The 17,130-nt window shown below is 39.7% G+C and overlaps 2 protein-coding genes across 3 annotated transcripts; both read right to left on the minus strand.

Moving 5' to 3' along the window:
* Positions 1-721: 721 nt before the first annotated feature.
* On the minus strand, positions 722-9,353 carry LOC121907120 (high-affinity choline transporter 1-like). The gene is made up of 8 exons (XM_042426499.1): positions 9,202-9,353; positions 8,584-8,697; positions 7,625-7,780; positions 7,372-7,520; positions 6,235-6,378; positions 5,804-5,957; positions 3,480-3,697; positions 722-2,708 (listed from the first exon to the last, which is right to left on the minus strand). The coding sequence occupies exons 1-8, from the start codon at positions 9,251-9,253 to the stop codon at positions 2,055-2,057; spliced, it is 1,641 nt and encodes a 546-aa protein (XP_042282433.1). The 5' UTR covers positions 9,254-9,353; the 3' UTR covers positions 722-2,054.
* Positions 9,354-13,364: 4,011 nt separating this feature from the next.
* On the minus strand, positions 13,365-16,648 carry LOC121907123 (claudin-14-like). 2 transcript variants are annotated; one of them, XM_042426502.1, is made up of 4 exons: positions 16,197-16,648; positions 15,177-15,240; positions 14,468-14,737; positions 13,365-14,347 (listed from the first exon to the last, which is right to left on the minus strand). In XM_042426502.1, exons 3-4 carry the CDS (start codon positions 14,699-14,701, stop codon positions 13,841-13,843), a joined length of 741 nt encoding a protein of 246 aa, XP_042282436.1. In that variant the 5' UTR covers positions 14,702-14,737; positions 15,177-15,240; positions 16,197-16,648; the 3' UTR covers positions 13,365-13,840. The 2 variants fall into 2 exon arrangements, with proteins under 2 accessions (XP_042282436.1, XP_042282438.1); XM_042426504.1 differs by lacking the exons at positions 15,177-15,240; positions 16,197-16,648 and adding an exon at positions 15,029-15,170.
* Positions 16,649-17,130: the final 482 nt, after the last annotated feature.

Below are 17,130 nucleotides of genomic sequence, written 5' to 3' on the forward strand. Positions count from 1 at the left end.
GTAGAAATCAGTCCACAGGCTGCTGAAAGTGGGGGAAGGGCTAATTTTTTACGATACATTACTACCCGTTCACTCATTGGCAATAAAAAAAGTTCAATAAATGTAAATTGTTTCACAATGCTACATATAGAACCTTTAAGTATACTATACATCAGTGAGTCCCAACCTTGAGGTCATTTCTCCCAACAAGGGGTTTCAGGATAAATCTGAGGCATTGAGAAAAATAAAAAGAATACATTTCTGCTGTGTTATCTATACTTTTAAGACTGTCCTATTTTTACATAGAGATGGTTATGCAATCATTGCCTCGATTTAAGGGGAAAACAGGTTGGGAACCACTGCTTTACATTAACGCCAACCATTTTCAAAATTTGCTGTAGTGGTTTATATTTCTGAATTGCAGCTATACTTTCCAGGCAGTCATTGGGTTTAATTCATTTAATAAACAGTATGTAAATCAACTTGCCACATATTTAACATCATATCTGCTTTCATTGATGTAAATATTTCTGCTGAGTGGTAATGCAATTAGATCAATGGGTCAAATGTTCATATTTAATGTGAAAAGGGTCGCTTGTAGTGATAAATCTGACTCTGCAGTTCCCCATTAGCTTTATGGAGCTTTTTAGCTTCTTTAAGCTCATTGTTTTGGTTTTACGGCAAGCAACGTAAATATTTGGTTCAGTCTCATTGCTCTCATCAACCTGTTTTCATCAAAAAAGCTTTAAAAAACGTACATATGCTGTTCTCCCAGCACCAAACAGCAGAAAGACAAAAATAGAAACTAGTTAGTGTAGCATTTAGTGGAGAATTTAGCGGCTAAAGAGCCAGATATGTCCCTCAGAAGTTGGTGGAGAGCAGAGTTAAAAGAGTGAATATTGGCCTTACATTCATCAGGTCGTCAGAAACATGTCTCCAAATGAATTCTAATGTTGCTCTGTGTCTGCTGAATGAGTAAATAAGCTACAGTTTGAGAACACATTCGCCATGTCAACTTTATGAGGTCAATGTTGTGTTTGCAGTTTATTGTGCTGCCCCTAGGTGGCAAAAAATCAATTACAACAGCTTTAACGCTTAATTATTACCTTAACCATACTGCAGTTACAACATTTGGATATTGTAGGAACAATTAATTTAAAAAACTTTTGCAGTTAACACTCACTGAATGTAATTTGGGGTTTTTGCAGAATCATCCAATATCAACCCTCTGATTGGTGAGTCAAGGGTTTGGTATGAGGTCTTTCATTATTAAATTGCTTTCTAGACACATACAGCGTCTGGAATTAACAAAGTGTGACAGGAGGATTAAGAGCATGGTGAACACACAACATAAAATCAGCAAAAAAAACCCAGATTTTTTTGTAAGTTAAAAACAATGACTATGACTTGCAAACTGAGTACGATGTATCTCTATACAACACAGATCCTAAAAATATTATTGCTCTATTCATAAGTTTACTCTATGCAAATGAAACCTTGAAAGTCAGGAAAAGTTTCTGGAGCATTCACTTGACGCCTCTTTGTCAGCAGGTACACATATATGCATGTACATGAACACACATACACACTGTTATGTAGACAGACACAATACCTTGGTTAAATATTGCACTATTCTCATCACCCACAGCAAACTCTTGTAGATTTCCTCACACACATGTACATCTCCTGTAGAATCCCATTGATTCCCCTTGAAAGTCTCTCTGATCACTGTAGCAGCACTTTACAAAAAGAAGTTGTAGTGGGGTTTTTCCTTTACAAAGAGATTCACAGAGTCATGATAAAAAACAAAAAAACGAGACTGAGTATGGTATGCTTGACACAGCTGATTGACAGTCAACTTCCTGGTTCTAGGCAAGGAATCTCAAAAAAGAAGGAGGCATCATGTCATTAGCATAAAACAAACTACTTGTGGAATCACTTGAAGCCAAATTTCTGGTGATTTGGCATCCAGTGTGGCAGTAGCAAGTTTCCTGAAGAATGTCTATGCCTCTTTGACTATTCCTTCTTCTTCAAATTCCTTTGTTTTACTGTAGTTTTCTTTGTGCCTTTGTCGTCTAGTTTTCATTGTGAAAAGCCTCAGGACTAGACTCCTCATTATCACTGAGGACCTCTGTGTTGATGAAGGTCCCTGCGAGTGATGCACCCAGGGCTTGTTTGACAGGTGCCATTTCTGAAAGAATGATGTTATCATGGTTGTTCACCAGCGTGGCTTTGTCCATGATCTCCTTGCTGTGCTTGGACACCACGGCATCAAGGAAATCATACTTGTGTGACAGCATACCGCTTTCAAATAGGTACTTTGTCAGGTAAGAAAAGGCCACATTTGCCAAGAAGGATGCCAACATGGACACAGACTTGAATGGGAACCTCTGCTGGACAAAGTACTCTACATCCCCAGTGAGGTGGTGGATCTTCTCCTGGTCCACCCAGCCGGGGTAGTAGATGAAGGGAGGGAGCTTGAGGTAGGGCTCCCCTCCACCAATTCGTAGCAAAAGACCAAAGATATAGCCAGCCACAGAGCCATAGGTATTAGTGCCCTTGACAAAGAGTACACTGAGAAGTTGGGGAAAAATGATGACATAAACCAGGTCGGAGCTCAGGTACCACAGACCATACACTGATCCTGTTAACAATGCCATAGCAGTGGCGAGAGCTCCGAATACAAAGATGGTGAAGCGCATCACCCAAACAATCTCACGATCTGAGGCCTAGAGGAAAGAAGAAAGGGATAACAAAATGAAAAAGGAAGCATAAAATGTATAGAAGACAAGATCAAGAATAGGGAAGTATGATAAGGGAGGTCAAATTAGAACAAGACTAACAGTCTACAGCCATGGTAGCAGCTCTTTGAGGCTGTACTAAGACACTGTGGTCCTTTGAGCTAAATGCTAACATCAGCATGCTACCATGATTTGTTTTGCAGATATTTGGTCATAAATCAAAGTATAAAATTACAATATTTTACTTAATTGAGGAACATGAATATTTGAGCCAAATTTCATGGCAAGTCATCCAATAGTTGTTGAGACATTTCACTCAAAACCACAACTGTCAACCTGATGGTGGTGCTAGACGAAAAGCCAGGGGATAATGAAAGTCAGGGTTCATCATCTGGGGACCATGAATGTCCGCATCCATCTAATAGTTGTTGAGATATTTAATTTTGTGTGGACTGACTGTCAGACCATCATTACCATTCCCTGAAGCCACACTGGTAGCATGCCTAAAATCAAACTAAACATCTCATAGCTATCGTTTGTTTGAACGTTGTCTAAAGTTTTGGAGTCTGATTGTGTATGTTTACCAAGTACAATAAGTGTAGATGAAATTTGTGCTGTTGTTTTTTTGTTGTTGTTCAAGACAAAATCAAACACATTTTAAAACCACTGGGACGGAATTAAAATAGATTTATTGATTGGTTGACTGATGCTTGCAACCATTGGTTCAAACTGAGTTAGTATTATTGTTTGCACTCTTACCGACTGCCGAAAGGCGAGGTTATAGATGTTCCTAGCAAACATGGAACTGGCTGAGAGAATTGATGAGTCTGCTGATGACATGACGGCAGCCGACACCGCCCCCAGACCAAAGAAGGAGATGTAGGGCGGGCAGAGGTGCTGAAGCACTATGGGAAGGATCATGTCTGATTCATCCTTATCCTTCGGAGGGCGGCCCCCGTAAGTCGTCTGGTTCCAGTCTGGAACAGGAAATGGGAAACACAGTTACAAATGATCTGGATCATTTTAAAAGATGAAAATGTGGAATTATTTTTTATCTGTATTTATCACATGACTCAACAGTAGTTTCTCCCCCCAATTTTGCTACACTTATACATTATAATTGTTAAATATTTTAAGTGATGGGCACTGCAAACACATCAGAGTAAATTGGTTTGTAATCAAGAGCAGAGCCACTTCATTTCGAGACTTTAAGGGCTTTAAGGGCTCTTCCATTATAAACCAATCAGTACTAGTCATTGTATACAACTATCAAGATTATCTATATCTACCAGTTTTTGTCTGACTTACGACTTCTGTGAGGCAATGTCATAACATAACCAAAGTTGAACAGGCCGTATGTTTTTAATCATAATGATGCTTGGCATATGTTCCTATGTTGGGATTAATAAAATTTTAAGTGGACTGATTACAAGATTGCAATTTTTCCACTGATCCCTCGGCTTTTCAGACAAAGGGTATGACTGTGGCACCTTATTATAATGCCCCCCTGTGAATACACCTGTTTTAGTTGCTTAGAAACAAAAGGGCTTCACATGTCTATGTGCTGTAATACAACACAAGCCACAGTAATGATGATATGTAAGAGGAATAATTGAAAATATGCCATCCATGTAATATTAACTGTTGCATGGTTAATACACTACCAGTGGTCCAACGAAGCATAAAATATGAGTCAGTGTTGAAGAATGCATTATCTAAATTTATTGCATTTTAATTGTTAATCTGATTAATAATCATTTCATCAATAATGATTCATGTCTGTGGGAAGCCATTGATTGTACTGAGACATTTTGAGCTGATTAAATACAGAAGTATGCATTAATGTGGCTTTTTTATTTTTTCAAGAGGAAACACTGAATACTTGCAACTTCAGGAATTAAAAAAGTAATATTTAAAAAAAAGAAAATTGATTAAAATATTGGCAAGTGTTTCATCCAATAAGCCATGAATATTATCAAACTTTGGCTGAAGCTTTGAGGTATTTCAATGCTCAAAGGTGTAAGAACAGTTAGATTACTGAAACTAGCAGGACTAACTCCATGGTGAAGGTGTGCAATCCATGTGCAGTTGGTGTTCGTGTCTCCCAGCCAAATTGTGAATAATGTCTGCACTTTCCTCTATTCTCCACTCCACCGCTGTCACCACCTTCCCGTTCAGTGGGGCACCATTTGTTTTCCAATCTTTTTTTTCCTCTTAAACCCTCTGACATCCCTCTTTTTTCCTTTGTTCTCCTTCATTCTCCTCACCCTCCAGGGGTATACAATCTGTGTTTCTCTCTCACTCCCCTGGATATTCAGAAGCAGTGGTTGATTAGTGCTGGTTATACATGAAACAGCTTCAGACGGACCAGATTAATTAGCTCCCCTTCAGATGTAATATTCACTAAATCTGCATGGTCTGATGGCTCTCTCCTTTGCTCGTTGTGACAAGATCCGTCTGCCGTTGTTTACCCTCCAGACACCCTATTGCATCTGCATTTACACATCTGAAAAAAAAGCTGCTGTGGTGTAAACAACCCAGTGAGTCATCGTGTTCCCTTTGATCGCACTTTCCTTTTTAAATAAAGGATCAGATTCCTGGATGTTTCGATTGTCTTGTGATGTTTCATTAACTGCTTAATCAATGTGTGTGTCTATGTGTATGCACATGATTCGTAGATCAGTGTCTGATATGTGTGTGTTCATCTGGGCAATCTGATGTAACAGCTGCAATCTTAATATTTCTGTGTATATGGATTAAAGATTAGAATAATATACTGGCTAATACTGCAGTTTGTTCATTTTTAATCAGTACTGAGTCAATACTTGGCTTACCTCCATTTACAACCTGAAGACAAGGATGTTAATTCATTTGAAGAGCATAGAGCTGACCATTAGTATATGCAACAATATTTAATCAAATAATGAAATATGATGTGGCAGGCTTGAGTTTCTGTACATTTGTCATCTGTCATCTGTTACATTTTGAAAAAGTCCATGTAAAGGTGATTTGCCAGATTTACCAGTATAGAGTAGCCTTAAGTTTAGTGATGGCCCCGAGCATAAGAGTGTGTGTATATTTACCTGTGGAGGCCCCTATAGCTCCTATGAGGACAGAGGGGACGGCCATGACCAAGCAGCCGAAGGCGGCGAGGAAGGAAAGGACCTGGGCATAGGTAGCTGAAGAGGCAGAAAGAACCCGTTGAAAATAGACTTGCCAGGGAATCCCCCCCAACATCTAGAAACAGAAACACCATAGTAAATACAGACACCAAACCAATGCATAACAGTCAGCTAGACCACCTCTGACACAGCATTGAGCCTTGTTCTTACAACAAATGTTTATGTTCAAACAACCCCCCTTTTGCTGCAACCACACCATAAATGCTTCACATAAACCCCCAGCCTGCAACATTTGACAGATAAACTGGCTTTGATGTGAAATAAAAATGTGTGTGCAATTTAATTTACTTTACTGTCTCATGATGAATCCTCTGATGAAAGGTCTGGCTTACCAGCAAAAAGAAGTTGTCCGCCCAGAGCCATTTGTCTTCAGGCTCAATCTTCCCCAGCCAGGGTGACTGGTAGATTGCCTCCTTGGCTGAAACAGTGATGTCCGACACAGCAGGATTGGACAGGGCAAAAGGCACGCTGAGCCACTGATGGTGAGGAATCAGAATGCAAATGTTATTATTGTGATATACATATTTAGTGACATGTTTAATATGCTTCCACTCTCAAAGTTGTTTACTCATTGGATCCAAGTTTGGTCAAATATTTGTTTCATTTAATACTAGCAAAACAGTAGACTGATGTCTTTTAAGGCATCAGTTAGGTACTAAATTAGGTACTGTATGTTCCCTCCAGTGTGGCCCACTTCTGATATGATGCATATAATTAATAGATTTTAATCACCATACATTGTAATCAGATTCCACGTGTGCATATATATATGAGTGCTTAGTATCGTTTTTGGCATTAAATTGAAAAAGATCAAATCAATCAGATCAAAAACACATCAAATCAAATTTTGGCTCATGACAACTTCAGGATTTAAGCTGAAAAATACATTACAGGTATCTGATTTGACCTCAAGTCTATACTGGTCAGACTGTACTTAAATGGGACATATTAATGTACATTCCCAGGTCTATATTTTTATTCTGGGGCTCTACTGGTATATCTTTGTCTGATTTACAGTTCAAAAAACTCCTTATTTATCTTATATTGACACTTTACGCAGCCCCTACGTTCAGCCTCACACATGTGCAGTGACGTCTGCCTTACATGGAACTACTCTCCAGAGACTGAAAACGTGATTGCTATTATTAGTCTTTGAAACTGTTTCCAAACAAACTATCATGACCAAAACTCCTCATGAGGAAGGAACATGTCACCCAGTGCAGCAGTGTGACTCACTGATGTGTTTCAAATAGTTTTTGGTCAACAACGGAGGTCTATTGCGTGGAGGAATAAGATGTATCAAACTTTTAATTAACACACAATACTTGTAAGTGAGATCAACTCATTGTTGGTTTTGCTCTGCACATGAGATTTGTTGACAATAGGAATATCTCCTTTAATCATACTGCATTCATTGCCAAATATAGAGTCCTAGGCTGGGTAGATGTTGATCCCACAGTGAAACTCACCAAGCCCAAAAAGATACAGAAGAGTTGAACCACATCTGTGTATGCAACAGAGTAGAGTCCCCCCACAAGAGTGTAGAAGATAGCTATCAGGGCTGAGATCACCACTGACATGTTTATGTTTATGTCCACGATCACGCTCAGAGTGGCACCTGCAAGCCAACACATTTCAGTAGATACAATCAGATCAAAGTGAAAGCATATATTTAATCTGTAGATGTTCACATTTAAGAAATCCCATCCGATAATCACCTACCCAGGGCAGATAAAATGGCCGCAGACCAGAAGATTTCTCCCATGAGTGCGGGGATGAAGAGCAGACCCCCCATCCTTTTTCCGTACAACTGCTGGAAGGGATCCAGCATGGTGACGTATCCACGTGAACGCATGGGTTTGGCAAAGAAAAGGCCACCTGGATGATGCCAGATATTATGGCAAAACAGAAAAACTGTGTCAGAAATCATTTTAGGATTTGTATTTTACAATCTGAATCAGTAAAATTGTATAACATTCCTAACTCGACATGAAGTGTAGTAGCTTAAGTAGTGAGTTTATAGTGACCCCACAGAACTTTTTGTTTATTTGAATTACTTTATGATAAATTTGTATTGTACCTATTTTAATTCCCTTTAATTCCTTTTAAATAGAACTTATTGTACCAATGTTTTTTACATTTTATTACTACACTGCCACATCCTACATTTGCTATATTACTGCTAATCAGTTTTTGAAGCATGCTAGGTCACATTTTTTTTCAGGCAGGCCAGTTTCCATTCATTTAACTGTCGTATGCAAAACAGTAGACACTTGAAATGAGCTTCAGTTTAGTAATCCAACACAATGACTATCATCTTGTCAAAGTAAGGTTATTATTGAGTGGTATGACAGCTGACTGGAAAAATCTGCACTGCATCGCCACACAACAATCATATAACAATGGCAAACATAAACAAATGTTTTTGGTGACTGATTATCCATCACCATACTTGTAATGCTACCATAAAATGAATGGATATCAATGGCTGCCTTGAAAACAGGAAAAGCATGTTCAAGTATAAGTGAAGTGATTTGTAGCAAATGCTGTAAAACATGTAAAATTATACTACTCTCTATAGCACTACACTATAAATGTCTATATAGAAACAGTTAGGCATGATGAAATCACTGTTGATGTTTTTCATTGTACCATTAACGCCTAAAGACATTGGTTCTTACCTACTACCAGACTCAGAGCGTACCCAAAGGGTGCCTGTGCCCAAGCCAAGCCGTAGTCTGGCAGGTAGACATACTCTGCTGTCCCATTGATGTAGCCCCCACCCACCCAAGTGGCTGAAAACCAAGAAAAGAACAGCAAGTAATGTTTATAAAAAAGGACATACTTTATTTATTTTTTATTTTAACTAGTCATGATTCATACATTGATTCTATTCACAAGACCAATACGTGTCTATTTGGGATGGCAGTTGTGATTATAATTAAACGAAGATCAAACAGTTTTGGTTTATGGAAAAACAGAGCTGCATTGTGGAGTCACCCGAAATTGACAACAGGTTGGGTTGGGATAGTTAGGTGATAGTTTGTACTATAAAGCGCATAATTTAATGCTTGATCGGGTGCCATAAAATCACACGAATGCAATTTAATGAAAGTTGGGGCAGAAAATTAGATTTGCAGTGCTGCCCGTGCGTAAAAGGCTGATTTATAGAATTGTCAGTCTTTCTCTGACTTCATATGACATCTATAAGTGACAGAATAACTCGACTAATGATGAATACCTACCAGCAAACAAGAATTAAAAGGTGAGACTCCTCGTGGTTGACCAACTCAACTTACCGGTCATTGTGAATCCACCCACGAACAACCCGATGTCTCTTCCCCCGACCATGATACTCTCGCTCCGATCTCCGCCATCACTGACCCCGGCGTTCTTGTTCTTCCACGCGGCCCAAATCCCCACGAAAAGAATCAGGACGTAAAAGAGCACGATAGCCACGAGACCCTCGGCGTGGATGGTCATCTTCCTTTCGTCCGCGTCCTCCCGCCGAGATCAAGTGTTATTGCGCGCGGAGGACTGGAAAATCATGGAGAGAACTGAAAGAAACAAGGAAACAAAAAAATTACTAACATTGTTTTTGTCTTTGATCTCAGAATCAATCAATTTACAGAAGCCTTACTAGTGTCACACCACTTTTATCAGTTCTATTAACCGCAGACTGTAATGACATTGCTTCCATACGAAAAAGAACTATTAAACCTATCACCAACTTTAAAACACTGATCCAAGCATTTCATTTGAGTCCACCAAATTCTGAAAAGATACAAAATTCAATTTTTAATCAGTTGACGGTATATAGTGAGTACCCACGTTATGTAAAATGCAAAGTAATCTAATTGTCCGATTATTCAATGCAAAATAATGCATTAATATCCAATCGTGACAATTATAAAATCCCCAGTTGACCAAGGTAATACCAACACACACGGACACATAAGTTTGCCGGATGCTCTCGCCGATTCAACTCTCAAAGGTGGAATCACTAAAATACAAAATGTGACTAATTAATTCCAATTATCCACATTTCCAGTTGAAAATCCTGTATTTTCCACATTATTTTTTGTTAGCAACTTCTTAGAGGTGAAGTTAAATTACTAGAGGAAGGTGTGACGAAGTTCCTGCCACCAATACTATAAGATTCAAACAAAAAATATAAAACTGCCTGTTGACCGTATCTTTGACTCAAAGTCAACACAATAAATTATTGGACAAACGACCAGCTGGAGCTGAGATTTCTAAAACGAAGATTGAAAAATACTTTCTGTCATTTTAGGTCTAATCTCAATACTACAACGACAAAAGATAATACTTGGACTCATTTGGTAAAATCTATGGCTATACCTCATCATATCCAACTGACGCGCACAGCAGTGGAAGAGAAACAATCATCACTCCATTATGAGGCATCAAATCAAAAGATATGAAGTGAGAAAATATAAAATAAGACCTGGTGGTATTGATGAGATGAGTTCACAAGTAATAAGTGTTGCCTTAGTTGTTCAGCTTTAAATAAAGGGCAGTTTTGCGCGCGCCTTACTGTCACACTCTAATTATTCACTCAAGCGATCGTGCAAGTTTGCGCTCGTAAAGTCTGCCAATTTACCATATATTCTGAAAAAAGTGTACAGGCTGCTGTGTAGCCAAATATGATTTAAAAATCTGGACCAACAGGCTTTTGTTTCTTGTAGTGCCGCCGTGCGTAAAAGTCATTTAATGCTTCCAAAATGTGACGCACCTTAAAAGAAACTGCGAACCATTAACCAAAAGAGACCTAAAAAGATGCATAAGGGTTTTATGTCTAATGTGCTGCATCACTAGAATCAAAGCGAAGGTTTTCAGCTCAATTTTGCGCTGACACCATAGTTCCAGGAGGCCAGTATTGAATTATTGATCTCTCTTTAAATCAACATCTGTCACTATGGTCAAATGACGTTATATTTGGCTAACACATATGAGTTAAACAAGAGTATCCAAAACTGACATTATCTTACCTTTCCTTCAGAGAAACAGGTCCAAATAGATTACAGGAGCAGGACCTCCAAAAGAAGATTAAAAAAGAGTGTCAAGGATGATTTCTGTTAGTCAGGTGTCAGGGGTATAAGGTACAATGTAATCCTCTTGAACGTCCAACCACAATTCTCTTATGTTGTTTTTTAAGTCACCAATGCTCGTCGGAAAGAGAGAGACAGAGAGAGAGAGAGAGAGGGAAGGAGGGAGACAGCGAGGGAGGGGGAGAGCGGGTGGAAGGGAGTGAAGGGGTGGAGATGAATGGGAGTGGTGGGTTTATTGGGTGCTGTCAGGGTGGGTAGATGGTGGATGAATGTCTTCCAGGGCAGGACGAAAATAGCACCTAATAGAGAGTGGCATGACGCACAACCTCTCCGGAAAAGCTTTCCAATAACATAATATCATATTGGCAATGGACAGAACCTTTACTTTGCCAGGTTACATTTCAGGCCTGATTTACGATCATTGCGCAGGCCCCGCTTGCTCCACGATTAAAGCATCGCTTTTATTCTGCAAACACTGGCTGTATGGTGGTAATGTCGAGGATGGTAAGCACCGCACTCGATTACATTTCATTTTATTACCCACCTTTTCGTTCAAGAGCATCAATCCATTCCCAAGTCCCTTAAATTTAAACATCAGAACTGCCATATCAACTCGTATAAACAGACGTAGTTAAGTTCTGGGAACAAGCAATGACTGGTGGCACACAGGACGATTTTGTTTGATACACCTGGTACCACTTTTAGTCGTATGTTACCAAATATGTATGAATTTAAATGCATCAGAGTTTTAAAATACTATAGCTGTTTTTATTATAAAGGTAATTACAGTGATCTCAAAACTTTAAAATCTGAAACTTCTGAAATCTGAAAGGCTATGTATTGCAAGTATTACAGCCTGAGTGACTCACGTTTACCTGTATTATCTGTTTATAGGCTGCCTTCAAACACAGCTGGAACCAATAATAATGAAATTACAGTCTCTACAACAACTACAGCCGCTGAAATCATAGTAAATGTGTTACTTCAAACACTTCGTTTGTGTTGTAGAGGTTTCTATAGAGCGGCCACGTCGCTGTCCATGGTGCTGAAATGTAAAAAACAAACTGGAACCCACAACACAAACATTTCCTCATCAGAACTTCATCGTTTTCATTCAGTTTCTGTATTTAGGCTATAACGAGTGAGTCAGTGGTCCTCAATATGGAGTTTAGTTATAAACTAGATCATAATTGATCATTTATCTTGGTATGACGACATTTCTGTCTCATTATATATCTACACTGAAGGAACTTCACTTTGATCTGATATTTCTGTAGTATTTTTCAAAAATGTATTTAAAGCACTTTGCTAGAGCAGTTTCCCACCTTAAGTTCCCAGAAGCAATTGTATAGCAATTGTCTTTACTTAATTCCAAATGACATGAAATGTGTTGTTCTGTTTACCAGTAATATACAGTAATGTAGTTCCCTGGTGTAAATGAGGATGTTGATATGTTATAGTCTGACTGCTGGAAATAAGATAAGTGACTTGCTTGAATTGTCCTCTAATTTAGTGCCTGTGCAGCTGACAGGCTGCTAGACAGAGGGCAGCTCTAATTGGAAGACTTTCTCCCAAATAAGCCCCAGAAATACATCACACAATCTTACAGTTAGTGATAGGGAGGCAGCCCAGCGAGGAATGCCTCACAGGAGTCACAAACAATCTTGTAACCAGCATCCACGAAGGATAATAATTTGAATGATTTAGACTCTAGTTAAGTGCAATTTATAAAAGTACTAAAAATCTAACCAATTCAGGGCACACATGGCAGCTTCTAACATACAGTATCTACCAAATGATGTGGTCTAAATGGATACAAGAAAGCTTTTATTTGGTGCTTTAGGCTACCTGCTCAAAAGAGCTTTGCTGCCATCCAGTGGTTTTCTTAAACTTTACTAACATCTCTGCAGAGGGTTTAAAAAATAAATCAATAACAAGACAAATTCTAAACAGAGCTCCACTGGCAAGTGAGGTGCTCCTAAACCACAGCTGGGTTTCCTGAGTGTTTAACTGAAAGCAAGTCATTCTTGATTTCAGTCAACAACAAGTGTCACTTATCACCTTTCTTTCTTTCTTTTTTTTTTTTTTTTTTTACCAAAAATTAACAATAGGCCCTTTTCACAGTGGACATTTTTGACTTGTCATAGTGGGAAAAAGCACACGAAAGCACACATTAACAATGGCTCTGTTTCACATGCCTGGCCAGTGAGTGAGCATGAACAATACAAAATGTAATGTAAATGTTATGTTGCCATCAATTAGTGTTTTCCTACTATGACCTGTCATTGGGGGGAATGGCCTGTAAAAACAATTTTATAAAAAAATATCAAAAATATTTTTATTTTATTATCTTTTAAATTAAATTACTTTTAAATTATTAGTGACTGATATTAACAGATTTTTATTTTCTTTGGTGTGAAAAGTACTTAAAGACTGAATACTGGCACAGAATATGTTTTATTTGAAAGTGCTGATATATTTGTATTGGTTGTTTTTCAGAAAGAGTTAATCCCAACGAGAAAGTGAGCTACGACAAGGAAGTGACAGAACAATTGGTAATACATTAACAAGACTGTTACAGCACAGAATATGGTATCAGAGTTATGTAGTAGCTTCTGTGGCTATGTGCTGTAGTGTGTTGCCACCTTCTGGTCTTTCAGCCACATAACAGTAGGTCAACAGGTTTGAGCTCTCAGTTCTTTTTACACACTGTGGTTCATCTTCCCCTTTTTACTACTTGTTTTGTGAGTATGAAAGCCATTAAAATATATCTAAAATATGTTGGAGAAGTGTTCAGTTGAGTGTTTTTGGATCCATGCACAGTACTTGTGAGTTTGCTGTTATTGTGTTAGAACTTTTCCCAGTCTTAAACATAGTTATTCAGTCTGTAGCCACTGCTGGACATGGAGCAAACTGAAGGAGCATGATTGCCCTTCAGGGCCTCAGGGGGCCTGTAGGGGGGAGCAGGGGGGCATGTGTTTTCGAAGGCAGGGGGAGGTGATGATGGTTGATTCCTCTGCCTATGGAGGGACCTCTGTGGCCTGTCACCACTGCTGCTCCAGCACAGCACCAGTCCTGCAGTCAGACTGAGGCAGGCTGAGGCATAACCCAGATAAACAGCCAGGCCGATCTCGTACTTCATCCCGCTGGGAAGGAAGGGGTCATAGAAATCCATAATGACATCGTTGGTGGTCCAGGACACGGTGACCAAGCAGAGAATGCCAGCACAGAGAAAACAAATCCCCCCGCTCAGCACCAGGGGAGACTTGATGAATGACCCACGGGCGAAACGGGTGCACTTCATCCCCATCACAGAAACCATAAATGCCAGGATTGAAGTGACGCATGAGAGCACCATGAGCGCCCGGGCAGCCTAACGTGGAGGAGGGAAGACAAGCATTTTAAAACTGGGATTTAAACAGGAGTCTGACTGACTAATAATTTCACCTCTACTCATGATAAAATACGGTGTTTTGAATAAAATGTTTAGTACCTGCAGATCACGTGGCAGTGCCAGAAGAGATCTGTACATCTCACACTGGTAAATGCCTGTGCTGTGCCATACACACTCCATCCACAGGCCTTTCATGTAGGCGGTGGCTGTGATGATGTTAGAGCCAACATAGGCTGTGCTGCGCCAGTGGGGGAGCACAGTTGCGACGACAGTTCCCGCAAACCCCAACAGCCCTAAGAAGAAGCCAAGGAGCTGAACCGCCATGCTGGCCATGATTGGCTCACTTTCTCACTCGCACAGATGCACAAACTGTAAAGTACAAAGTTGTAAAAACATGTAAGCACACAATTAAGAGCATTTGGAGGTCTTAAAAGTGTGTCTGATCTGGCAAAATGCAAAGATAAACATAATGTAAAAGATGTAACATAAGACAAAAGGAAAATAAACACACAGAAACAACTTAAAACAACTATAAACCGCCTTATAAAAAAATATACACTTTCACAAAAAAAACTACAGTCCCCCAGGCTGAAGATGTGGCTGGATTCTCCTTGTTATCTGCATGGTCCCCAGTAGTACAGTAAATTCCACTGAGCTTACATCCAGTCACAGATTCTGAGTCATTCCTTGTGTGTCTCTGGAGTGCAGGCGGAAAATAGCTGCGGAAACGTTCAGTATTCCGGCATCAGTCTCTGGTGAGTGGCAGGTGACTGCATCTGTAACTAATGAGAGCAGTGTTCAGCTTCACCTGTTTGACGCTCTCCTCTGGAGGGCAAACCACAGCAGTCTATTTGTTAGGCTCCCCGCCAGCCCTCAGGAAAACAGAGAGAGAGAGACAGAGAGAGAGAGAGAGGAAATTAAACATTTACAGAAACCACCCAAGCTGAGAGTACTGTTATAAACCACTAACTTTGAAAATGTTCACAGCTCTGCAGGGTATTTGAGAGAGAGGGACTGAATGACTTTGACAACAGAGTTGTAGTGGCTGGGCCGCAAACTGTGACAGAAAGAGATGGCAATGACTGACGTAATAGTTGGCCAAATTATATAATGTCTGATTTAATCTCAGACATCAGTTTTATATTTACATATATAGCAACAAAAAATCCACATCTGTCTAGGCCACGACTCAAGATCCCCCTCCCTCCACAGAGAGAGAACATGTGAAACACATACACAGTAGTTAAGCATTTACTTTTGTTCACTTCTCGATGTTTTGAACAAAATGTTCTAGGAGAAAAGATCCTGACTCATGAGCTGCCAATTTCATAACAATGACAACCCAAGACTCTTAAATATATGTCAAAAGTAAACATATTTTTTAATTAACTGACAAATAATACCGAAACAGTAACAGTAACTTTAAATTTCAAAGCAAAGACCCCAAACTGTGCTTATATCGACCTATAGTTCGGACTTCCTCAGAGAACAGATGCTCTTTATAAAGCCTGATTATTGTTCAATGTTAGACCTGGCACTGTTGGGGCCTCTTAAAAAATCAGAGATACAAGCCTCATTGTGCTCACTTAATGATTGACTACAGTGAAGGCACGACAAGCGAGCAACCGGAACCAGGGAACGGCTGTGACAAGCATCTTGTTTCACTTTTGTTTGCCTCTGAATTAGCCCACCTAAGAGCAAAGTTTTTTTTTTCTCCACTTGAAAACTGCAATATCCACACTATGAAATACTGTAGATGCAATGCTATCAATCATAACCTTTCACTTAGTAAATAATTAGTAAAAACTCTCCACATTTGAATACTTACCAATGAGGTGACCCCAGGATTAGAGAGCCATGGTTACAGGAGTCCAGACGTAAGAGAAGTTGGAGATAAACAGGGCCATTGGCACTGATGCCACACTGACCAGCTCCTTCTGTCTCTGATTCTGCCTTAACTGACAATGTGTGACCGGCCAGTGTTAGATATCTCCCTTCATCAGCAGCAGCATTATCCCTGTCGGCGTCAGGAACATCATGTCAGTTATGACATTAGTGACAGTCCCGTGATGGCTTGTGGCTCCCGACAGATAAACAGGACCGATGTTGACCGTGGAGCCGGAGGCAGAGCGCTGTTACAAAGCAGAGACAGACAGAAGAGATATTGTCCTCACTGGATGTGTTGTTTTTGTCTCAATACTACAGATCAGTGCATCTCCGGATGTGTTGATGAATGAATGTGGACAATAAAATGAAAATAATGTCTTAACTGTATGACAGCCTTATCATCTTATAACCAACTTGTAGAAAAACATTAATAGTAATTAAGGTTAAATTAGCAAATATTTAAACAGTAAAAGTCATACTACATTCAGTCAACACTGCAAAGCTGATAGCCAAACTGTACTTGACGGTAAGTTTACATTGTGTACATGTGTACGTGTGTATGATTGTGTGTGGTACATACTGTACGGCATGCCAGGTAAGGTCATTCAAAACTGCAGTTTTATCTCTGGATTCCTCTCGGGACCATCATCTTCCTCCAGAGTTCTCCTCTGTCTCTCTCCCTCTGTGGCCCAACCTAGCGTGACATCCTGTTGGTATACAAGGGCATTTTCCCAGCCCTTCCCCCGGGGTCCCTCGTGTAGTATTCAGCTCTCTGTAAGAGCTCTATAGTGAGAGGGATGATCCTCTCCAAGGTCTGCCTGTGGGAGACGCCATTTGAATGTGGAACACTTAATAGTCTTAGTTAAACTCAATAA

This window comes from Thunnus maccoyii, chromosome 11, assembly GCF_910596095.1.
Source record: "Thunnus maccoyii chromosome 11, fThuMac1.1, whole genome shotgun sequence".
NCBI lineage: Eukaryota > Metazoa > Chordata > Actinopteri > Scombriformes > Scombridae > Thunnus > Thunnus maccoyii.